The sequence below is a fragment of the Aspergillus lentulus genome (assembly GCF_001445615.1).
Source record: "Aspergillus lentulus DNA, contig: Alt04, strain: IFM 54703, whole genome shotgun sequence".
Taxonomy (NCBI): Eukaryota; Fungi; Ascomycota; class Eurotiomycetes; order Eurotiales; family Aspergillaceae; genus Aspergillus; species Aspergillus lentulus.
Window position 1 is genome coordinate 602,573 of NW_028322122.1, and position 23,852 is coordinate 626,424.

General features: G+C 51.9%; 8 protein-coding genes across 8 annotated transcripts; 6 read left to right on the forward strand and 2 right to left on the reverse strand.

Moving 5' to 3' along the window:
• Nucleotides 1-263: 263 nt before the first annotated feature.
• gel6 (putative 1,3-beta-glucanosyltransferase) lies at nt 264-1,775 on the reverse strand (the record flags this gene model as incomplete). The annotated part of the gene is made up of 3 exons (XM_033558459.2): nt 264-1,292; nt 1,359-1,570; nt 1,634-1,775. The coding sequence occupies 3 exons, from the start codon at nt 1,773-1,775 to the stop codon at nt 264-266; spliced, it is 1,383 nt and encodes a 460-aa protein (XP_033414350.2).
• Nucleotides 1,776-4,427: 2,652 nt separating this feature from the next.
• Nucleotides 4,428-5,422, forward strand: ALT_1491 (uncharacterized protein; the record flags this gene model as incomplete). Its single annotated transcript, XM_033558460.2, has 2 exons — nt 4,428-4,558; nt 4,618-5,422. The coding sequence occupies 2 exons, from the start codon at nt 4,428-4,430 to the stop codon at nt 5,420-5,422; spliced, it is 936 nt and encodes a 311-aa protein (XP_033414351.2).
• A 4,109-nt stretch (nt 5,423-9,531) lies between these two features.
• Nucleotides 9,532-11,445, forward strand: ALT_1492 (uncharacterized protein; the record flags this gene model as incomplete). The annotated part of the gene is made up of 2 exons (XM_033558461.2): nt 9,532-10,324; nt 10,391-11,445. The coding sequence occupies 2 exons, from the start codon at nt 9,532-9,534 to the stop codon at nt 11,443-11,445; spliced, it is 1,848 nt and encodes a 615-aa protein (XP_033414352.2).
• Nucleotides 11,446-12,354: 909 nt separating this feature from the next.
• On the forward strand, nt 12,355-13,945 carry ALT_1493 (Sds3 domain-containing protein; the record flags this gene model as incomplete). The annotated part of the gene is made up of 2 exons (XM_033558462.2): nt 12,355-12,792; nt 12,863-13,945. The coding sequence occupies 2 exons, from the start codon at nt 12,355-12,357 to the stop codon at nt 13,943-13,945; spliced, it is 1,521 nt and encodes a 506-aa protein (XP_033414353.1).
• Nucleotides 13,946-14,823: 878 nt separating this feature from the next.
• On the forward strand, nt 14,824-15,726 carry ALT_1494 (putative methyltransferase; the record flags this gene model as incomplete). The annotated part of the gene is made up of 1 exon (XM_033558463.2): nt 14,824-15,726. One exon carries the CDS (start codon nt 14,824-14,826, stop codon nt 15,724-15,726), a length of 903 nt encoding a protein of 300 aa, XP_033414354.2.
• Nucleotides 15,727-16,035: 309 nt separating this feature from the next.
• Nucleotides 16,036-16,777, forward strand: ALT_1495 (HHE domain protein; the record flags this gene model as incomplete). The annotated part of the gene is made up of 2 exons (XM_033558464.2): nt 16,036-16,383; nt 16,460-16,777. 2 exons carry the CDS (start codon nt 16,036-16,038, stop codon nt 16,775-16,777), a joined length of 666 nt encoding a protein of 221 aa, XP_033414355.2.
• A 724-nt stretch (nt 16,778-17,501) lies between these two features.
• On the forward strand, nt 17,502-18,544 carry ALT_1496 (porphobilinogen deaminase; the record flags this gene model as incomplete). Its single annotated transcript, XM_033558465.2, has 2 exons — nt 17,502-17,766; nt 17,817-18,544. The coding sequence occupies 2 exons, from the start codon at nt 17,502-17,504 to the stop codon at nt 18,542-18,544; spliced, it is 993 nt and encodes a 330-aa protein (XP_033414356.2).
• A 403-nt stretch (nt 18,545-18,947) lies between these two features.
• Nucleotides 18,948-21,368, reverse strand: ALT_1497 (extracellular serine-threonine rich protein; the record flags this gene model as incomplete). The annotated part of the gene is made up of 3 exons (XM_033558466.2): nt 18,948-21,002; nt 21,062-21,250; nt 21,309-21,368. 3 exons carry the CDS (start codon nt 21,366-21,368, stop codon nt 18,948-18,950), a joined length of 2,304 nt encoding a protein of 767 aa, XP_033414357.2.
• Nucleotides 21,369-23,852: the final 2,484 nt, after the last annotated feature.

The window sequence follows — 23,852 nt, forward strand, 5'->3', positions numbered from 1 at the left end:
TTTCCTACGCCAGGTATTACGATGTTCCGATAGCCGGAGTGAAACGAGAGAGATCGACAAATCGATGGGTGACCATGAACGAACGGAAGCTGGAATTTATTTTATTACAGACATGGCTGACCAGCGCTCATGTTGATACAAAGTAACGTATGATGGCCGTGATCAGACGGCTAGGCTAGACAGCAAATAACACATGCGAAAAAAAAGGACATGACAACAAGGGAATAGACACAATGAAGGTCTCACGCTTCGTAGTCATAATGTCATAGCAACACAGCAACCATACCAATCATAAAGCCGACCAACAAGGATGCGCTCGCCATATAATTCGACCCAGCGATCCGTGGAAGAGAAAGGGGACTGGCAGCGCCGCTGTGGAGCACCTGTGTCGGGGTCGAGGATGTCGACCTGGTGGCTGTGGCGCTGATGACTGGCAGGTTTCCAGAACCGCTTACATTTGTGACCTGATATGTTGAGCCGGATTTCGTCTGAGTCTGGCCCAGTGTGGGCAGCGGAGAGCCGGGGTCGACCTCCCAAGCCCCAGCTGTGTAGGCAGGGCACTCCGGGGGGCTGATAGTAGAGGTGGATTGAATATAGTCAGACAAGGCGACGCCAGTGGGGGACAGTGTAGCCCATTGGGTCTTGAGGTTGTGGAAATCAGGAGACACGGGGGTCGGGACACCTTTGCGAGTGAAGCCATCATAAACAAGAGTGTCTGTCGGGGGAGCATTTGGCGCAGGAGGACCATAACTGACCAAACCGTAGTCGTTGACCTCCTGGATCCACTCGTAGACCATAGAGCCGGACCAGGTATCCGACATAGGTTCGCCAAAAATGGCAGCTTGGTCACCAAAGGTTCTAGGCCGTGCCGCGTTGCAGCCAGTCTCGGAGAAGAAGATGGGGATCGGATAGCCGCTTGCATTTCTCTGAAGCTCTCTATAGCCAGACTGAACGTACCCGGAATCTCCACACCACTCGTAGGCATTGAGTGCGAAGAAGTCCAGGCGATCACTAGGGTCTTTCGCGCAAGCCAGATAATTCTGCAACATGGGACGCAGTTCCGCAATATCCGCTGCAGAGTAACCCACAGGAATACTTCGGTAGTTCTGTGCATCGCGGTACGCTTTGATATCTCGAGCCGCAGCCAGCACATAGGGAGCAGCGGCCGAGCCCTCTTTTGTGGTGAGGACCTCATTGCCGACGAAGACACCCGCGGTATTCTCATACTTCTGAAACTCGTCCAAGACCTGCTTGAACCGGTCAAACTGGGTTTCATTCCAGTGAGGATCAGTCTATTGCTCGAGTCAGTCAGGGATTAGGTTTCGTTGATCAAGAGGTATCCCGCAATGAGAACTGACCTGCTCGATCTGTGTGTCAAAAGTGTCGAGATCGACGAACAGGTAGATGCCTGCATCTGCCAGAACTTTCATGCAGCCGTCATGATTGGCATGGGGATCGACATGGTAGACGCGAATGGCATTGGTCCCCAGCTCGGCCATGAGCTTAACGTCGCGATTGCATTGTTCCGTGTCGATGAGTGGATCATCAGGAACGAGCTGATACGCGATACCTGTGATAAGAGTATTTTGTGTCAGTGAAATTGCCCGAAAGACTGAGGAAGATGAACTCGCACCTTTCAAGAAGTACTGGGTACCGTCTTCGTAAAAAAAGCGGGAACCAACAGCTGAAATTGTCCGTACGGCATCAACAACCACAGGGGAGAAGCCTCCCACCAGCAACGAGACCACGGACAGAGAAAGCGAGGAGCGAAGCATATTGGATGCCTTCTGCAGATGGAACCCGTCTGATAGACTATGCTCAAAGATGGTTCTGTTATTCTAATTACTGCAGACTGGGAGGATATATCGGTGGGATTGAAATAAGTGGGATGAGAGAAAGAAGAAGAGAAAGGATGGAAGACGCTCCAGATCAGTTTGAGGCTATCAAAATAAAACAGCAAGTACACAACTTGGAAAGAGCCCAAGTCACTTCCCTGATTCGGCAGTCAAACAGCCGCTAAGGAAGGAGCTAACTCAACGGGTCTCTCTGAGAACGAAACTGGATGTCGCATTGTCTCCAGCAGACAAGGTAGATAGATGAGAGATCCATCCTTGATATATGTGCCCTCAGGAAGCCGATTCAGCCTCCTGGTTCAGGTATTGGAAATCGTTCTCCTCGCTCGAATCTCGTTACTTCAGTGAAAGGGACAAGCACTGCATGCTCGCCCCTAGAGGAAATGACGTCAATGGCATTGCTTGTCAGCCCCTGATGGAATTTCTAAATGATCCCTTCTGGATGAAGAAGTTGTCGCGCGGTTAAAGCATTTTGACTCGGCCGGGATCATGAAAACGACGCGGTGTAGGCGGGGGAAGGAATGTAGGGAGAATCAGGGAGAGTTAAGAGGGATCGAGTTCAAAGGATGTGGAAGCATCGCAATGAGGGCAATGCATAGCAAAGTGTTCGTACTTGAAGATCAGGTTCTTAGTGAGTTTGACCAGATGCGAAGAGCAGATTGATCTTGATATACTCCGTCCAGCGCTTGGTGTTGATGGATCTACTATTTGAGGGTATCGTGACAGTGATGCCTGAGGCAGAAATTGTTCCAAAGTGCGCAGCATGACCAGCGGTTGCCTGACAGGTCAGGCTACAATACTTTTTCACCCCTCACGATCCTCAGGTCCAAACAACACTAATGCGCTTGATCAGAATGGCATTTGCTGCTAGTAGTACGGCAGATGTGCCCAACTACCGTCTCAGGCAGATAGAAAAGCAAGTTTGAAGTCACATTGAGACTATCCCGACCTTATACTCGAGTTTGCTGCCCGGCAATGTTTTGCGGTGCTATCTACGGGAACGGAGAACTCGTGAGGAAATCTACAGTATTCTCCACCTCCTCTTTTCGTACAGACTGCTACCATTGACAAGTGCCAATTCGGTTGGCGATGAGCCAAGTAGTCAGCAAAAGCAACACGGTCAATCGCACCACAAGCGATGATTTATCACATGACACTTGCTTGGTTTGCTTGAGGGTCGTGCTTTGAGGGTTTCAACTGTCCTCCGTAGTCTGGAGTACAGCACGGAGGACTCCGTTAGCACTACTTTCTTCGGCTAGACCGTTGGATCAACAGGATAACATCCCCTGTTCGGAAGAGATCAGCTCAGATTCTGAACTGTTCCATTCCTGTTGTGATGAGATCGGCAGACAGACCCTGATTTAATCAGAGTCCATGCATTGCCCCTCGGCCATGTTCAATCCTCATTGATAAGTTATCAGCAACACGACCCCTTTTTCCTCCTCTCTATCAATAGACTAGATATCGCCATCCTCCGTCCACTGTAGTCTTACTTTGACGGTGGCTCTGGGCTCTGAGACAGATGACCTTAGTTTGATAACATCATGGCATGAGAGCCAACCGTTTCTTCGGATGGCGTTGGAGACAATTGATTCGTAGTCTCTTGGCAGTGATCGAGACCGCGGGCTATTGTACGTGTCGGGTCCACCACACACAGCAGATCCCATCATTCCGATCATCTCTTTGGCTGCTTCCAGGTTCTGTCTGCTGGTTGGGTCGCAAAATGCTCAGGGAAATGACGGTCGGTCTGGATGTCTGAGATCTGTGCAGAGAGGAGAAGAGAGCAGAGAAGCATTAATTCCGTAGTCTGGAGTAGAAGTTATCTATCAATAGGAGATTCTCCCCCACCTGGTTGACGTCTTCTTCCTACCACTAGCAGAGACACAAAAAGGGACCCTTTTCCCCTGGTCGCTCTCAGTGTAGTACAGATTATGCGACTAGTTTCAGGTTACCCTCGTCCGTTTCTATCTTCATTTCCGAGAGATTGACGATCGACATCGCAGCTTGCGTGGAAGAGGGCCCTTCCAAGACCCTTGTCCGCATCCGGATTTCCTCCTTATTTTCCTCCTTAAAAAAACAACTTCAAACCCTGACAATTGCGAATATTAATCGAAAGGTTAATTATACTCCGTACAATAGTCTCATCTTCTCCTCTACTCCTCCTTTTCTTGAACAATCCATCACTGTTGTTGTTTCCGTCATTCATCGAACTTTAAACTGCTGCGCTCGCCCTCATTGTCAAGCTCCTAGAAGCTTCCGACTTGAACCAGTTTCCTTTTTCTTGAAACTGGACCATGCAATCCGTGGGTCTTCCTCTGTGTATCGCCGTGCTCTCGACTCTCTATTCGCTCCGTCTGCCTCCGTATTGCTTGATTGGTCGGGATCTGTAGCCTCTTCATTACTGGCGACCGACGTCACCAACACGGTATACTGTTGATTTGTGTACTCTTATTTTCCTGGGTACCTCGTTCTGGCCGGTGCAAGCCCCTCTGGCAGCAGCCATCATCTGAAATCATATTCTGAGCTCGAAACGACGGACTCGTGGCTTGAGGGTAAGCCCACCGTATCACAGACATGTCGAACAACTCCATTGTGTCACCGTTTCGGATCTCGCAGAAGGATTCGGAGACGCTGAATCGCAACGATGCTTTCAAAGCGGTCAGGGACCACCTGAGACGCCAAGAGATGGGAATGGATGCTCCTAGGTATGATCATCCAGAATGACATATATGTGTGGCTCAGTCTGACACTTGGACGGTTACAGCTTCTGTTCGTTGCACCGTCGCTCTTGTTCCAAGCAGGACCAGGAGGAGTTTCGTCTTCATCGGGATATCATCCACACCATTCTCCTTCCCTTGTTCCTCCTCCACCATCAAGCCTCCCGAATTGCGACCAGCGCGTTACCCGGGATCAAATCGACGGACTGCGAACGTGCTTTTCGGGGAGAAGCACGCAGCGCCTACGCCTGGCTACAATGCATCCTCAGGGAGGAGCACGACTGGTACCAGACAGAACGCTGCCCAGCGTGCATCGTTTTACACGTCCTCAACTCTGAGCCGACCATCCGATTTGTTGCCGTGGCGTGCCTGTTGTCGGACAACCTACAAGGATTGAGCCCGCTCGACGCGCAAAAGCGACTTCCCAGCTTCGATTTCTTTTTCGATGCGTTGGAAGGGGCAGTCCGGGAGGATCCTTTCTGGGGCAATGACTTTTGGCCGGATATTGAGCACCGCGCGCGTACATTGACGGATGGTGTCAAGCAGCTGGTGGTGCAGTGTCTGGTACTCCGAGCCGCTGTGGAGCGCCAGAGCCTGCAGTCTCAATCGCTGTACAACCCCGCTGCTTACGTTCGGTGCGACTTGACGCAGCAGCAAACGGGCCACACTGTTGCTGCCATGAGGTCGTCGAATTTCGCCCGCAAGCACTCTCGAATGACAGTCGAGGAGCACAAGTGTCTTGCGGCTAAGGTGTCTGCCAACAGGTGTCTGCAGACCCACTACAGTGACGCAACTCAGGGACTGCACCCTCGAAGCCACGCTGCATCCCGGAGAAGAACTGTCACCTCCTGAGCATGTGTAGGGTTGCGTCTCTTTTTGACGTTTACTACAATTACTCGCCCCAGATCTACCGATCTACCCTAGCGGCCAGACTCAGACGACCAACGGGCGGTCCACTTGGCCTCGCTCTTCCAAGCTACCCAGGCGAACAAGCCGGAAGATGCTGAGGCCCGCCTGCCACAGACAGCCCGGCCTGGACCTTATATGCAGCAAGATGGAGCTTCTCTCTGACGTAAGGCCATCGGTGTATGTAGCCACACGCTTGGCATTACCGAACGCCGAGTCGATTAGGCTGCAACATCCACAGGGCTAGAGCACGGATTACTGTCAAGTCATGGCTTGGCATAGAAATATGGTCTGAAAGTGCAGGGCTTTTGAAGTCTGGATTTTAGCGAACAACCGTTCCGGCAAGGCTGCAAGGTCACTCCTGTCCACGACTGTCGCACAGCATACTGCGGGAGCAAGCCGTCGGCCTTGGTTTGAGCTGCCTAAAACCTGGAACACAGCGTGGAAGGGAAATGTCTGAAATTGGCAGGTGAAATGTACACAGGCTGTAGCCCTGTAATGAGTCTCTATACTATACTCCTAATCTTAATTCAATACAAGTGGCCACGTCCATATCCTTCGAGGTAAATACAAGGCTTGATCCATAGTACTTAATAAGAAACCTGCCGTTCACGGTTGGATTCAAAGAGCAGATAGATGCCTCATGTTCAACAGCCAAGGCAGGCAGATAAGTCTTGTACAACGAACGATACCAATAGGCATCAACAACTGCTGTTACACAATAACGACACCTGGCGGCAGGATATCGTTTCTATCCACCAATAAAATTCCATCATATTGAATTTCAATAGAAGCAGATTCACCCTGCTACGTCCATGTTATGTAAACCGCGCAATTCTGATATCCACAATGTATACATGGCCTCTTCAAATAATATAGTCATCCCATCACCGTCACCCGTCACCCGTCACTGACAGCGACAGCGACAGCTATCTATCCACCACAATCCAATTAAATAAAAGGTGCCGCGGCAACTGCGTCGTTTCACTCTTCTACCTGAGACGAGGGTGGATCATAACTTCAGCCAATGTCTGTATCCATCCACTGACAGTGAATCGAAGATTGATAGACGCATATTGCTTGCGCAATGGTAATATGATTTCCAGATTAACTCCGGCGATCATGCCAAGTTGCATGACGAGTTGATGAGGAGCAGAGATGGTAGGGTTGATTACTGTGCGGTGGTTCCGTGGTTTTGATGTTTGAGATTTAGGACTGGGATTGGGATTCTCCGTAGGGATTAATATTACTACTGCCTGGCAATATGTCCGAGGTCTAGAGCTCAGCTGGGCATTACTGTCATGTAATCATCCATGTTTTCTCGGATATGGTAGTTAGCAAGCATCCTTGGAAGATGGTGTGGTGTCTGCTATCGCCTGATAACAGCATGAGATAGTAGTGACTGGGTAGAGCACCGGCAAAGGCAGTAGAGACGGAGTAACCTGATTCATAACCCGATTACTGTAATGCCCAGCCGTGATGCCGCTAATGCATCTGCAAGATGCCCAAAGAGGGTATTTCCGTGCTGCGGGACTGGGGCGCCCCCGGAAGTGGAATGTGGTTACTATCTTGAGGCCATTGACAGATACAAATGCACGCTATATAGTATTCAACACAAGGTGAAGCTATTCTGTACAAGGAGTCAGGGTAGATCGATGTTGAAGAATGAAGAACAGGGTAGGATGGGGTAGAAACCAGTTTAGGTGCTATCGTGCCCTGTCCGCGCGATCTAGGCTCGACAAGGCGAGGAGGAAAACTCCGGATCTGCGCGAGTCACTTGACATGGCATCTCCAGCAGAGTCGTATTCCCTCATGAAAGATACACAGGGCCTGGAGAGATAAAGACGAAAATGACTGAGTAGATACTTACAGCGGATCACATCGGCAGCACGGAAAAGGGTCTAGGCGTCACCCGCCCGGAAACGGCACTGGAGCTCGATCGCATCGCTGCACTGGCAACTGGTAACCATCGATCAGCCGGCTGTTACAACCATGGTTCTTGAGGCGTCAAGGCCAATAACCAGCATGAAGAGGGGTGATAATTTCCCTCTACTACCTATTCATAAATATATGCCAGATTGTGCGGAAAGTGGGAAATGTCAATCGTGTCCAGTGATTAGGCTCTGTAAGGTACGGTACTTGACTGCTGACTTGTGCGAGGCAAATCCTGTATCGCAATAGAAAATACAAATTCAACTCTTCGCCAATCATTGACTATGGATGCTGCGGTCTTGTTAAGAAATTGATTAGAAGAGGTCTGGTAGTCGACAGGCCCGCAGCACACCTCACGAGTCATGTTGGTGATCTAGAGTTCAAATTCCATGATGTCTACTGTATGGGCCACGTACTAAAGATCACTGTACTTGGATCAAGATCCCATAACATCAAGACTGTGCCGTTCTATGGTCGGAAAGTCCTTTGTCCCTCTGAGAAGAACTCTTCCAATGATTAAATCTGGGATCCTTTTCCGTAGAATATTGTGGTTATTTCAAACCTGACCCCTGGGCCTCGTAGTACAGTACTACCGTTTGTTTGCTTGTTCGAGACGAGGTAGCGAGAGTTGAGTATTGCGAGTCGAGATGCGTATGTATTCACATTGGGAGACTATTTAGGTTGATAGAGGGTGCTGACAGTCGATCCAGATTCAAGCTGACAACGACGAACAGAATAATAAGGATTTTCATGCGACCGAGTGGATAGATAATTATTTGATAGTTGATGGTTTCCAACTCTGCCAACATTTCTCAAGGCTGCTGGATCCCATCCCTGCTAAGAGAGTGGGGTTCGACTAGCCTAATCTCTTGGAGGCAAATTGGTCCGTGTAAATGTAATTCATCCGAGAGATACCCATAAATCCTTCAATACATACATATCTAGCCTACGGAGCACTGTAAATCCGTAATGGGTCCGTACTCCCGATCGGCAACTATGGAGGCCTAGACAGGTCGGGCGGCGTCTGGGCTATGACCAAAGCTGGGGAGACTTGCTTTTTTTTGTTGTCGATCTAGGATAGCTCGCTGAATTTTTATCAATTGAATATGGCCATCTGGCTAGGTCTTGATTAAATGAATCAAGTTGAATTAAGCAGGCATGTCGTACAATAGAAATGTAATGATTCATAGGTGTTGTAATCCATATCAAAAAGCCCAGGTATGTGGGTTATGCACATTGACTTGGATCCTATGCAGGCAGAATAATTATTATTACTTGAGCACTTTTTCTTTTCCCGAAGATTATTATTTTTTACCGCAGAGTACTGACCAGGCCAGACTGGATTGTGACTGGGCCGAGCGGGCGTCCTCGTGTCATGGACTCCCCAATCAGGCCAAGGCTGCCCGGTCTAGAACGCTGGTAGAAAGTCGCAGCCCGAGGGGCCCTTTTTTGGCTCTCCCGCTGGCTGAACGACCGAATGTGTCTGGCCCTTTTGGACTTGCGCCCACTCATTTTCAATTCCATGTCCCAGCGTCATAAACTAAGGTACCTACCTACCTTTACCTGCCCTACCTTACCAGGGCTACCTACTTACCCATACCTATCCAGACTACCGACTGGATAACAGTAAACTAGCATTCTCTATTCTCTTCCATTTCTTCTCCCTTCTTCTATTCATCCTAATCTTGCATACCCAACTCAACTTTACTCCTATACCACCGTCTGGCACCTTTCAACGACCACAATTTCCGCTCCCTGCTTATCTCACCCATTCTCTACTGTGCCGTTTCCTAAGGTACTCTCTGGGTGCTTACCTTCGTCCTCATCGGATCTTCAACATCCTTCTCGCACTCTTCCCATCCCTGTCATTTCTGTACGACCGCTACACTTCCTTTCAACCTTTTCTCCCGCCGCATAGCCGCCTCTCGATCCTTCATTCAAGTCCTCCTGCCAACGCATCCACCAGCCTGCCGCCTCGTATAATTGCTTCTTGTTAGACAGATACAGCGATCGACTCAAAATTTAATCGTCCCGTCAAACTGCCAGAGTGGACTCGTGCAGTCACTGACGACGAGACGTCGGCTATCTTCCCTGTCAATCGGAGACCCAGGTCGATCGCCTGAATGAATCAGACGCAGTGTCATGGACTGGACTGGTCTACCTCTGGGGTGCAAGAGAACTCGGTCATGCGTTCGCCATCCTCTTCAACCTCACCTTCAAATGCTTCGTGGGAAGGCTGTTCTTCGCGTCAGATGCTCTTGAACTCGTTCGACAACCACGCAACCAGTCCTCTCTCTCCCGTCCAACAATCCTCAACTTCTCGCCCGGGCGGAAGCTCCAGCCGACTGAAGCGGCGAGCTTCCCAAGGATCCCTCGTCACCAAACCCTCGACCGTGTCCCGGTTCTTGAATAGAGGCAACGTATCGCTGAGCCTTCCTCCATTTGAGAAACTGGGACTCTCTTTGAAACCCTCCAGCCGAATCGAGTCCCGTACACATTCCGTTGAACCCCGCCTTCGCCTCACTACAACCTCTGCCTCGAGCTCACAAGCAACTCCAGCATCCTTGTCTACTCCGGCTGCGTGGAGCGCCTCGTCCAAGGACTTTCCTCAAAGCGACTACCCCGCAGCCCTTCCACCAACGCCTCCCGAGGACGACGAGCACGTATTGTGGAACACTCGCTCTAACATGTTGTTGTTTGATTCCCACCTGAATCGGGATCCGGGGCCGATGCCCATGGATGAAAATCCGAATATAAATAACGCACCCGGAGGAGCCGCTCCGGTTGGTCTGGGAAGCCCGTCGGACAGGCTGTCGAATGCCTCGCCTTCTAGTTCAGATGAAAGCCACAACTCCCCAGGAGGAGATATGGATTGCGATCATGATTCATGGTTGGAGAATGCCATCGAATCGACCGGTATGTTTCTTTTACTTAAATGATTCCCCCAAATTTTTTTTTCCAAACTAAACGATTGATCCTTAGTATCATCGCTGCCGGGTTCGAATGCCCGCGGAGAACCCGTCAAGCTCGTATCTCAAACGCTTCCCTACCCATACTCAGCAGAAAAACCTACGCCGCATCGCACTCACGAGGGAGTCTTCTCCTCCCTCGTCCAAGTAATCCAGAACCGCCTCCGTCAAGGACAGTCGCCTTATATCAATGTCACGCATGCGGTCCCTGAGCAGTTCAGTCTCACAAACCTTCCTACTTCACCCCCGGGGTCGCCGCGCTGTATGCTCCCCAACAATGACTACTTCAACTCCACCGTTTTTTCTAGCGCAGCCGTGGTCTCCGCGTACCACGACTTTCGAGGCCCCATTCAGATGAAGGCCCCACAACACTTTCCAATGCCAATTGTTCCGCCTCAGTCGGTACACATCTCGGTCCTGGAGCGCTACATCCCACCGTCGTCGGCCCAGGAATACAATGATCTCTTCTCCCCATCGCGGCCATCTTTCCTGGTAGATCGCCTCTCGGAACTTTCGCCGGATGGTGGATCGCTGCTGTTCATTTACCCCACCAGAAGGGGTGGCTCGGCCTTCAAATCTCAGTACCTCGGACCGATCCTCGACCCTCTGCTTCGTCAGCTCGTCGTGGTCAACGAGCTCTCCGCCGATATTGGTCGATACCTGGGCAAGCTGTCTTCCGTCTCTCATATGGAGGACTTTGACACCCTCAAGAATAATCTTTCCTCGTTATGTCGTGCTTTGAGCTCTTCTTCCTCTCAATTCAGCATTGTTGATGCTCGAAAGGGCAGTGCCTACCTCGATCGAAACCTCTGGACTGAGTGGTACATCCACCAAGAGAAGGCTCGCATGAAAGAAGTGCTCAGCCTTTACTGGCAGAATGGTCGTCGCTTGCCGACACATAAGACGACGTCTAATATCGCAAACCCCTATATCCTGGCTGCGGACAAGGAAGTAACCTCGGCCATGTTACTGGGCGAGATTATTGACGGCATCCGCAGACGGCCCTACGAGAGTGAGCCTCGAGATGGGATTGAGCTCGGGGTGTTCGTCATCCGTCGCTCACACTAGATGCGACATGTGGCTCACAGGTCTCCGGACAACGATTCATTACTTCTGCTTTCGTTTATTTGCTTCACCACTGAGTTAGAAAATTGAGCCTAGGTGATCATGGCGGCGTCTTCGGTGTTTGGGCTACGGTATGGGATTTTGCATGAAGAAATGTCTGGGAACATATATCGTGCATTGCTTTGGCTGGATGGATAACAACAATACCCGGGTGCTATACTTTGTCGTTTTTGAAATCAAAGAGATGACTCTTGGGCATGGGTTGCATGGCTCCGGCCATGCAACTTTGCTCCATGTCCAGAACACTAGAAGATGGCTTACAATGTATGACTAGCTTCATCATGTACGATTGCTGAGCAATTATACACAATATACCAATAGACTATAGGATTGGTCAATAATCATAAAGCATGTATCTGTAAGTCGTTCGTAGCACTGCTTGGGATTAAGGGTTTTGTCGAACATGGTTGGATCAATTAAGACAAGATTCGTATCATTGTCTCAAGCCTCTTGTATGATCAGGGCAATCTGTATTGGTATGGAATATAGAGGAGATATCATCCCTATTGTTGCGAGAGACTTGTATGATGAATGAGTTGAACGAGGCAACTGGGCGGTGAAAATGTCACAGGGGCTATTCCAGTTCGGGAGCGCCGCCGGATTCCCGCTTTCTTCTCCATTACCAGCTACTGGTTCTCCTCCCCGAACGCAGCATCGCTCTGCCACGAAAGCTGGTTTCTGCTCGTCGTTCATGCAGGCTTTCTTTCAGTCTCTAGTAATTCAAACAGGCCCCTTTATGTTGTTATCAGACATCTGGATTTGATCCACCTGCAACTCAACCTTTCAGCACCCGCCTCTCACCCCGTCAATATCTTCACACTGCCCTGGTTTTCTATAAAACACATCTAAGCCATGGCTTACTCTCCGGCACCGGTATCGCCAGCTACCGGCGCAGCTGGACAAACACTGAGCAGCAGTCTTCATCCCAGGGGCCGATCCCCAAGCCCCGCGACGAACGCCCCCCTCTCGAAACGGGACAAGCGCCGCGGAGCGCTACAAGAGCGGCTGCATGATCTCACGGCGACCTTCAGCCAGAATCGAGACGCGCAATTCCGCCAGCAGCTGCATACATTGCAGTGCGATATGACATTGATCAACAATGCGGATCCGTACTCGCCGGGTCCGCTGCCCGACTCGGCGGAGGAAATCGCTGCTTTGGTTGAGAAGACGATCGGTGGGGGAGCTTTTGCGAAGGAGATGGCTAGTTTGTCTGGCATGTGGTATTCGAGGTTTGTGCAGGAGGTGAATCAGGCTAAGGAGGAGAGGGATGCGGAGTTGGCGGCGCTTGTGGTGAGATTTTTTACACTTCTTCTGCTTGCTTTTGTTACTGTCTAGAATGCCTGGAAGCTAACGTGTGCAGCACCGTCATAATAACAATCTAGAAAGGTTTCAGCGGGAATACGCCTTCCGGGTGCACTTCGCCGGTGAAGAATACAACAATCTCTCCTCGACCCTGCGAGAACGGCTGGTACAGACAATTTCAGGCAAGAAGGCCCGGTTGATGCGGGAAAAGGAGCAGCTCGATATCGCTGATACTAATGCTCTCCTCCTTCATCCCAATCAATTCAGCATTACCAATCCTGCCAGTCCTGGTGGTGTTCACGGCAATCGCAAAACTCGGCATACCCGCCACCGGGTCGACCTTGACGAACTGGGCAATGGAATCGTGTCAGAGTTCAATAAAAGGAAGAGGAAAGCGCCTGAGGAGGATACTGGCTCGCCAGTGCGCGATCCGAACCCGGCCGAGCGGGCCAAGTCCCAGGTGGCTGAGAAGCAGCACGCGCCGACATATTCTATCCATACTCTGTTCACGGAAAAGGAACTCAGTGCACATGCCAATCAAGCTCACGTCGCCACGGTGCATTTCTTCTCGACCTCCAAACGGGCTGATCAGCCTTCGGGCACTACGACGAACGGTAATAACACTGATGTCGAAGAGTCAGGCACGGGTGACGGTACCGGGCAGGAAGATAATGGCACACCGGCCGCCGATATGATGCGCACCGCCAGCCAGAATTACCATGCGACACGCTCCACGCGGACGCACGGCAACCATGCGCTCAACGCGCTAGCCGAGCTGTCGGACAAGCCCGCAGTCCGCCCTAACCTGCCATATAATGTTCTCGCCAATTACCACGCTAGACCAAACAGTAATGCTCCACCGCTGCCGTCTCTGATGAACGAAGAGGTGGAAGACGATTGTGCTCGATTAGACCGCTTGCACAACAGGCCCACCGGTTGGGTTGACCGTAATCTGATCGAACTGCTTGTGGAGCGGGTTCCGGCCGAGGTGGATGGGGTACCTCAGAATCCGCACCGGTTTAGTCTGTTGCACCCCGACTTTCCCACCGATATGGGGGTGCATCTCTACCCGCTGAAGACTAATGGCAGAGATGTGGAGCTCCAGAGCTACGAGCGCACCAAGAAGGCCAGAGCGAGCTAGCAGTAATGCTTTCTGGCTCATCTACTTCTTTCTGGCGTTGTCTATGGTTTTGGATTGGGGCACAGGGTCTATGGGACATGGAAATACCATGTCGGCGTTCTTGCTTGCTTGTTGGTGTTATTGGTGGTTCAACGACCTCATCTTGATGTCGAGCACGCGCCTATGCGAGGTGACCATGGTAGCATTGGCACTTCGTGATTGAGCTATGTTTTCGATGTCCACTTTCGTGCGATTGGCGTGTCGAATATAGATTCTACACTTGCGCTCAGACTGGATGCTTCTATTTGCCGAACTTGCAGACTTGTACATTTGTTCTAATTTGACAGTCCTCTCACGGGTATAATCAAGTCATTCATCCACTTCGCACCTTCGCTTCTCCAAGTGCCTGTCGCGAAAGGATCAGGTCCATCGTATTGGTACTGACCTCCGTAAGGTAAAGACCCTATCATTGATGATTAGGTGTCTGAAGGATCAACTCGTCAAGCTGACAAACGCAGCCAATCAGCCAATCATGTTTTAGAAAGGGATGCGGATTACCAATCCGTTCTTGACATCATTTCTTGGCATTTGTCTTACTTCTGATTGGACTATATAAAGTCAGAGCTGGCAAAGCCGATGCTTTTGGCTGTTGTGATTGGCTGTTTCTAAGCACGTCATGTCTGGGGATGATTGGAAATCGGAGGAATATACTTGCAAAGGCGCGACACGACGGACACTTTTGGAGTCATCGTGGATGATTACAAATGGAGAGGATGATATACCAGTCTGCACGGAGTATATAAGGGTATGATGAGTTGCTGAAGAACAGCATCATCTCAGACTCTTGTTATAGTAGCCGACTTGCAACAAACGTGATATTTGTTCTTCAAAACTTCGGAATGTCGACCACTACCACAAGTACTACTACCACTACCGGCGTCGACCCCGTCCCCCGAGGCCCCGTCGACGTTGAATTAACCTTCTACGAGGCCCCAGCCGACGGATCTACACCCTACAACTACGTGGAATCTCCACCCGCCGGCGTCCCACGCAGCAACTACGGCGAGAAAGTACACAAAGTATCGCTAACCGACATTCGGGGCCACGAAGCAGACTACACCCTCGACACACACGCCTTCCAAGTCCTCCAACACATCCCCACGTCAACCACCTACTCCACTTTCGACTCCGACGCCGAAGTCCAACGCGTCTACTACCCAGAAGTCGAGCAGCTGCTCCTGCAGCACATTCCCGGCGCCCAGCGCATCATCCTCTTCGACCACACCATTCGCAGACAAGACCCCAACGCCCCCCGCCAACCCGTCAACAAAGCACACGTCGACCAAACCCGCAAAGCGGCGCGGGACCGTGTCCGCCTGCACGTCACTGATCCAGATGAGGCAGAGCGCATCATCAGCCAGGGCGTGCGCTACCGCATCGTCAATGTTTGGCGGCCGTTGAACGGCCGCGTGGAATCCTCGCCGCTGGCGTTTGCGGCGGCCTCGTCCGTTGACAATGAGAATGATTTGGTCGCTGTGGAGCACCGATACCCGCATCGCACGGGCGAAACCATGGCCGTCAAGTATAATCCGAACCAGCGGTGGATGTATCTCTCCGGGATGGAGAATGAGGAGAGGCTGTTGTTGAAGTGCTCGGATAGTCTTGCGGCAGCGGCAGCGGAAGCGGGACAGGAAGGTGGGATTGCCGAGCGGGTGCCGCATTCTGCGTTTTGGGATCCGAGGACGAGGGAGGGCGCGAAGCCGAGGGAGAGTATTGAGGTGAGGGCTTTGGTGATTGGTTGAGCGAGCTTAACGAGCTCAAACTGCTTATGAACAGATTATAACGGTATCGTATCACTGAGTGGGAAGCCAGTGTATAATGATGATGTTGCATAGCTGTGCAGGTGTTTTGTTTACTGTGTATATCTAATACAATGAATGGTTAATCAAATGTGCCGTGCTGTCCCTGTGATGAATTGATGACGGTTCCAACGGACATTCAACCACGGTTTCTACGATGATGTCTTGTCTACACTGCAGGAGTAATCCTCCGATCAACACCACCCTCGTATTCCCCCTCTCACTTCCCTCCATTGATCTAATGCTCCAAATATGGCCGCCACACACGGACGGAAATCCACAGCAGACAGCAACGTCTCCGAGCCTCATGTCCTCCGCGGCAACATAAGCCACCAAGTCCAAGCCTTCACAGACTGGTCGCAGGCGCGCCGATTCCGCATCCTCGACACAATCAAGCACGACCACAGCGAAATCAAGTCCTTCTACGAGCTGATCGTCAGCTCGACCGACCCGGAGGAACAAACCAAGTACCAGAACCAGTTCACCTGGGAACTGGCGCGGCACACCGTCGGCGAGGAGCTAGTCGTGTACCCTGCGCTAGAGAAATACCTCGACGACGGAAAAGAGTTGGCGAGGAAGGATAGAGCCGAGCATCAGACTGTTGGATCTGAACCCCTTTCCTTATCCTTACATATGTAGTGTGAGTGAGTGCGTTCAGCTGACAGCCTAGCCACAGGTAAAAGAAAAACTCAAGACCTTCCAGGACATGAAATCCACGGACCCGCGCTTCATCCCCACGCTGCAGTCCCTCTGGAATGACCTCCAGGAGCACATACGTCATGAAGAAACGGAGGATATCCAGTTGCTGGAGGACGCGCTCTCGGAGCAGGAGAGCCTCGGGCTGTCGCAGTCGCTGAACAGGACGAAGCTCTTTGTGCCTTCGCATGCGCATCCCGGGGCGCCGTCGACGCCGCCATTTGAAACTGCTGTCGGGTTGCTTACGGCGCCGATAGATCGGTTGTCGGATTTGTTTCGGAAGTGGCCTGCTATATAGACTTGGGAATCGACCTTGATGTTGTTGCTGGAGTTTAGACTGGAATAGCGCAGAATTGGCGATGCTACTGGGCTTATAGCATGTGATGTCTTTGACCCGATGGGAGATTTGGTAGGAGCTATGTAGTGTATGAACTGTTCTCTCGCTTGCAGGATTGACGACCTAATTCCATGCAGTCAGTTCACCCGCTTCCCATTGTGGTGTAGCTTCGATGACCTCAAGTGTCAATATGCCTTATATGCCTGCAATAAGATATTCAGTCCTTCTGTGGATGTAGATGTACACTTCCACCTCGAGACTTGACGCATGGAAAGAATGGACGCTCAATGCCTTGCAACCTCGTCTTCAGATTGTAATGAGCATCAGTGCTGCAGTCTGCATGTGTACATGCCACGAATAGCCAGTCCACCCCAATTCATGAAGACCAGTCCTTCAGAGACGAATAGGCATCATCAATGGAAAATAACCCTCATCGTTCTAGGTAAACTCGAGATGGTAATTATCGTACGATAAATTAGTGGAAATATCCTACGCTAATGTCGGATACGCCGCCGGATCGAGCGCTAAATCATCGCTTGCATACTAAGCGTTTCAGTAGTTTAGCGTCGGGTGTAATTTGCCTTTCGTTCTGTGGATATATCGTTGGATCATAAATACATCCCATTTCTGTGGTCTTGGTAGAACCCCTCCTTTCTCCCTCTCACCGTCCTCATCATCCGATAACATGGTGGAAACCTCAACGCCCCAGCCACCGCTACGGATCGGTACGCGACGATCCAATCTGGCCATGGTCCAGGCGGAAGGCATCCGCGACAGCCTGCAAAAGATTGCCCCAGATCGGTCCTACGAGATTGAAGCCCTCCGCACGCTGGGCGATCGGGACCAGCTAACGGCGCTGTATAACTTTGGCGCTAAGAGCCTTTGGACGACCGAGCTGGAAGAGAAGCTTACTTCCGGTGAATTAGATGTTATTGTGCATTGTCTGAAAGGTAATCTCTCATTTCCCTCCTTGGTCATCAACCAACTGTTGACTGTCCAGATATGCCAACCAAGCTCCCCGACACTTGTGAGCTGGCGGCTATCCCGCCCCGCGATGACCCCCGGGACGCGCTGATCGTGAAGGCCGGGCTGCCCTACACGAGCCTGAAAACCCTCCCCGAGGGCGCGGTAGTCGGAACCTCCTCCGTGCGGCGCTCAGCCCAGCTCCGCCGTCTGTACCCGTCTCTCCGCTTCGCCAATCTCCGCGGCAATGTCGAGACGCGTCTCGCCAAGGTAGACGACCCGGACAGCGAGTACACGTGCATGATCATGTCTGCTGCGGGCCTTGAGCGGGTAGGCCTCAAGCACCGCATCAACCAGTACCTAGGCTCCAAGGACGGGGGCATCCTGCATGCGGTTGGCCAGGGCGCTCTGGGCTTGGAGATCCGCAAGGGAGACCGCAAAATGCAGGAATTGCTGGGTCGACTGGCTGACCTGAAATCCACTCTTGCATGCCTTGCTGAGAGGTCTCTTATGAGGACCCTTGAGGGTGGTTGCAGTGTTCCTATTGGGGTTGAGACGGAGTGGACGTCTTCGGGGGGCTTGAGGATGAGCGCTATCGTTGTTAGTTTGGATGGCTCCGGGAGCGTGGAGGACAGCATCACTTCGAGCGTCGAGACGGTCGACGAAGCAAACGCGCTCGGAGAGGAACTTGCGGCAAGACTGGTCAAGGCTGGTGCAGGGGAGATTCTAAATGATATCAACGCCAACCGGCCTTCCAAGGATTGAGGTGGACTACGTATGAGTCATCTCAACTGATACGCTCCGTACCCCGGGGAAACGGGTGTCCTGTCTGTCTTTCTTACGGGTGTATAATCCGTCTGCGTATTGGAGCGGATGATATAAACTACTGCTACCTGCAATCTTGTACATATAACTAGGGCAACAATGTTTACAACTTGATAGAAGAACCTACGGAGTAAAGGGGATCAGGACACATTTCAAAGTGTATTCCTTAATACCTTCAAGCAGGCTGGAAGGCTCTCGACGATCTATCTAGTATTGTCCAGGAAAGGAATAACGCAAGAGACTGAAATAGAGTATTACTTAGCAGTGATTATCTGATGTAAAAAGAACGAAGGTAGCAGACAGTTACACGTTGCGACGGAAAAAGCACATTTTCGCAGGCAGATTAGTAAAGAGCGCCAAAGAGGGCCGCGACGGCGACAGCCCAGACCATGCTCGAGACAGAGCCCGAGGAGGCATCGTTGGACAGGATGGGACCGGCGGTCGGAGAGGCAGTAGCCGACGCGGTGCCTGGGTGGGTCACCAGTGTCGAGGAGGACAGCCAGGGGTTGGGAATACGGCTTGTGGTGCCTGCGGAGGTCGGGGCTGGGCCGGGGATCAGACCGATGGTAGTGGTCGAGCCAGCGGTGGCAGTTGAGAAAGCGACCTGGGGCACCGTCACCGTGTAAGAGGAGTAGGTGATGGTGGTGCAGGGGGCGGAGGGGGCGGAGGGAGCGGGCGTGACGGCCGCACCACCGGTCGGCGTGGCAGTAGCAGTGGCAGCACCAGTAGGAGCGGTGACTGCGTCAACGCCGGTGGGGGTGACGGTGGGGACCAGGGTGATGGTGGTCGGGATGGCGGTCACAATGCCGGGGTTCTGGGGCACGTAGGCAGCGCAGATACCGGTGAAGTAGGACAGAGCGGCCTGAACCTCCGCCTGCGAGGCTCCCCAGGACTGCACACAGGCGATGACCTTGTCAGTGAACTCGGAGGACGGGCAGAAGCAGCTGGCGTCACTGTTGGAGTCGCACTTGGGGAGCAGGCTGAGCCAGGTGTTGATACACTTGGGCACAACGTTGGGGCAAGGGGCCGAGGGGACAGACGAGGGAGTGCTGGTCACGGAGGGCACATCGCTGGTCTCGCTGGCGGTGACGGGGGACTGGCCCGAGGGAAGGGTGGTGCTTCCCGCAGTGCAGCGAGTGCAGACGGTGGCGGTTGAGGTCAGAGTGACGGTCGACACAGTGCTGTAGGTGGAGGTCGTGACGGTGCCACTGGTCGAAATGGTTTCAGTCACAGGGCAGGTGGTCACAGTCTCGTATGTCACCACGGTAGTGGTCAAGTCCTCAGGGGCAGGGCCAGTGGTCACAGGGGCGACAGACGAGGGGGCGGGAGTGGTGCTGGCCTCGCAAGCAGTGCAGATGGTCGAAGTGGAAGTCAGAGTGACGGTAGAGACAGTGCTGTAGGTAGAAGTGGTGACGGTGCCGCTGGTCGAGATGGTTTCAGTCACAGGGCAGGTGGTCACGGTCTCGTATGTTACAACAGTCGTGGTGACATCCCCAGTGATGCCAGGGGCAGTGCTGGACGGAGCAGGAGTCGCAGGTGAAGTGATGGCCGGGGTTGAGGAGCTGGACTCAACTGGAGAGCTGCCGGTGGGGGTGCTTTCAGGGGAGGTCTCAGAGGGAGCAGTCTCGGAAGGAGTCTCGGAGTCGGTCTCGGATGGAGCAGTCTCACTAGCAGTCTCAGAAGGAGTGACGTCGGGGGTTGGGCTTCCAGAGCTCGAACCCGCAGCGACAGAAGAAGGCAGAGAGACAGAGGCAGTCTCGGTGGCAGTAACAGGGCACACAGTGGTCGAAACTGCAATGGTTGAGGTAATGACACTGATTGAGTTGGCGGGGCAGTTGGTCACCGTAGGTGCGCAGCTGGTGATGGTGATCTCACTAGTAGTGTACACGGTCGAGGTGGTCCACTGGACAGGAGTGGTGACAGGGCCGGGGGTCGTGATGCCTGCAGAAGACGACGTGGGGACCACATCTGATGAGGAAGGAACAGCAGTGGGAATGACAGGAGTGGACGACTCGGAGCCAACTGGAGTGGAGGACGACTCGGGGCTGACTCCAGTCTCGGTTGGCACACCAGCGGTGGGAGTCGAGGTGGTCTTGCCAGGAGAGCAGTCAAAGTCAATGCTGTGGACACCGATGTCACAGTCGTCATCCTCCGATCCCTCGGGGTGCTCGAAGCTCACGGAGGTGGCACCACCGCACTGGTCGTTGCTGACCTGGGTGCCCTCGGGCGAGCAAGAAGCAACGTTACGGCAGGTGGAACCATCGGGCATGCCATAGACGATGTGCACGTCGGTCTCCTTGGAGGTGGAGAGGTGCAGCTTGCTAATGGAGAACCCCTTTCTCTCTTGGCCGCAGGAGAACTTGGGGGCAGAGGAGAGCTTTCCCTCAATGCATTTGCCCTGTGCGCCATTAGCATGTTGCTTTTCTGATGTGGAAGGAGAAGATTGAGCCGACTTACGCCACCGAAGGTACGCTTTCCCCAGCCGGTGGAGCCCTCACTACACTTAAAACCAGAGAAATCGAAGCCTCCATATGAGGAGAAGGATCCGGGAGTAAGGTCAGACCAGTCCCAACCACCTTTCTGATGATCAGTGCACTCGTTGTCGGTGTTCTCGGGATTGGAGTAGCACTTGTCCGTGACCCACCACTGGAGAAAGTCAGAAATGTATACAAGCAAGAGACTACAGGGACTCAAGGACACTCACCGAACCAGTGGCCTGGGCCACGGCGAAAAGAGAAACGAGAGTGACCGAAACGGCCTTCATGTTGACGTTGTATTTGCGTTAGAGCGACAGACAGTATAGATGAAGACAGGAAGAAAGAGTTGAGGTCGAAGGTGCGTTGAACCGAAAGAAGATCCAAGGAATAGTACTACTATTATTGATATCGTACACCAGCGACAACAATAATTCGAGAGCAGAGTCTATGAATAGAAGAATGGGAATGACCCCGAAGGCACAAAGAGTGAATCCGACGGGTGAATGAGCGTCTTTGGGATCACCACCAAAGAGCAACAATAACGATAGAAAAGAAAGTGAAGGTCGACTTGGTCACAGCCAAGGCAAAGTGATAGAATTAGGAAAACAGAAAACAAAACGCTTAGTTCTCTTGAAGCGGAAGAGGGCATACAGCTCTTTTTAAAAGCAGGTTGCAGGGCCCTGGCAACATGAAACGAGCCACAGCATTACAACGTTGCATGCCATTGACCGGTTCTGGAGGTGCAACTGAAACAACCACATGCCCCCTCATGATCCATCAATAGGGACAAAGAACAAAGGCCCTGGTGGTTCTGGGACAATGGGCAAGTTCAAACGGGCCATTCACAGGACACCGGGCGGAGCATCTTTGTCAAGCATTGAGCCTAAAAAAGCAAGTAAGACATTCTGAGAAACGCCTCTTTTCAACACATCCAGCAACCATTTGACAGGCGGTGCCTAAGTTAACTGGTGAAACCGTGAGACTAGAGCCCTGTTGCCAATGAGCGACCAGAGTGGAAACCCCTCAGGGGCCAATTGGCCGGCATGGACTAGAAATGCAGGCCGTTTGAAGTCGCGCGCTAGTGCAGGAACAGACCAGAAAGAAGAAAGCGATCAGGGAAGCGCTCAGAACCACCAATCATCTTGCTCAGCGCTGTCCAGATCGAGGAGACTAGACCACTTCATAGGAGTCACGTAAAACGAACTACTCGGATGGAAGGTGAGCTCACATACCTCGACTGGACTAACTAATTAAAGCGAGAATGCCGGCGTCTGCGGGGCTGCTCAGTCTAGATCCGGGCTCAGTCCCTGACTCCCTGGAGGGTTTGATTCTTCCCTGCAGCGGTTTGCTTATTATGGTATGTATATGGCAGATGATTTGTCTTTATTTGTCACCGTCATGGCATGCAGAAGAGGAGGCACACCTCTGTGAAATTGCAAAAATGCAGAGATGCGGTGGTAGGGGCTCAACAGGCGCCCAGTCTGCAGAATCCGGCATTGGGCTCGCGGTAAGCTTGTACAATGCCAAAGATGGAAATCATCATGATCATCATCACCATGATTACAAAACAGAAGCTTAAAAGTCACTCGGCTAATGCATGGGTGGACGGATGGACGGGATTGAACTGGACGACGATGATGATGATGAGGTCGATAGTGGGGAAGTAGAAGAAAAAGGGAAACGAAAGCCCGCGGGTATTCTCGACAAATCACCTGTTATGCCGTTGCCCATAGACACGTCAAATCACCCAACACCACAACACTCTGCCAGTATCCTCAGGCTACACCATGCAGATTCAATGGCAATCTGCAGCCTGCAGCTTATGCAGACAAACAAAAGAAGGATCGCAAGTCCTGACTCTGGATTGAAAAGAAAATAAGCGAAGCAAAAGCAAGCCCCCAGCCAAGACCGCTGGCGTCTCGCCCTGAAACTCTTCCAGTCTCATCCCCCTCAATGGCGTTGTCGGCTACTATATTTATCAAAAATAGATTACTTGCCCTACCGACTCCAAGACCAAATGTCTATGCACTCCGAGTCCTTCGTGGACCACCCATCATTAATGATCAAGAACAAGACCCTCCTCAGCTGTTCTATTCTTCACCATAGCCGCCATCAGCTCGAACCCGCATGATCTTCACATCCAGCGAATCATTCGGTATACCTCGATGAGTAACCGCAAGGGTCAGGCTCACTTCCTGCACGGGATCCTACAGATGGAGTGAAGTCAAGGTCAAGAGCCCGAGTAATAATAGTAATAGCATCACTACTATCGACTAGGCTATTTCCCGCTGGGGCGCTCACGAACCATCAATTCGACCACGAGTCTATGCTCAGGATGGATCAGATACTCTACTATAGACTCGTAGACCATATCCGTGCCTTAGACTCACCCTCAACGCGGACTAAGGCACGGGTAGTACGGTACTACAGCCTTGGAGCGTCGCATTTGGAATCATACAGCCAGCCACTTAATGTATGCAAGACGGACTCTAGCTTGGTCAAGTCTAGCTGGTGGTGCTAGTAGCTACCACCGTAGCTACCCTAGCAGTACTACCTACTCTGCTAGTGCTACCTGATTTCAACCCCAGAGAGTCGCTCCATTCTCACGTCAAGTGTCAGTGCTCGGTCACTGACGGTGGGCCAGTTGACTCTATTACAGCACGGACTACGGACTAGATAGTACTCAGTACTCTGTAGATACTGACCAGGGGCGTTTCTTTCTAACTGTTACTTTCTGAGGACATCTCAAGTTCGGGCCCGAAGACTCTTCC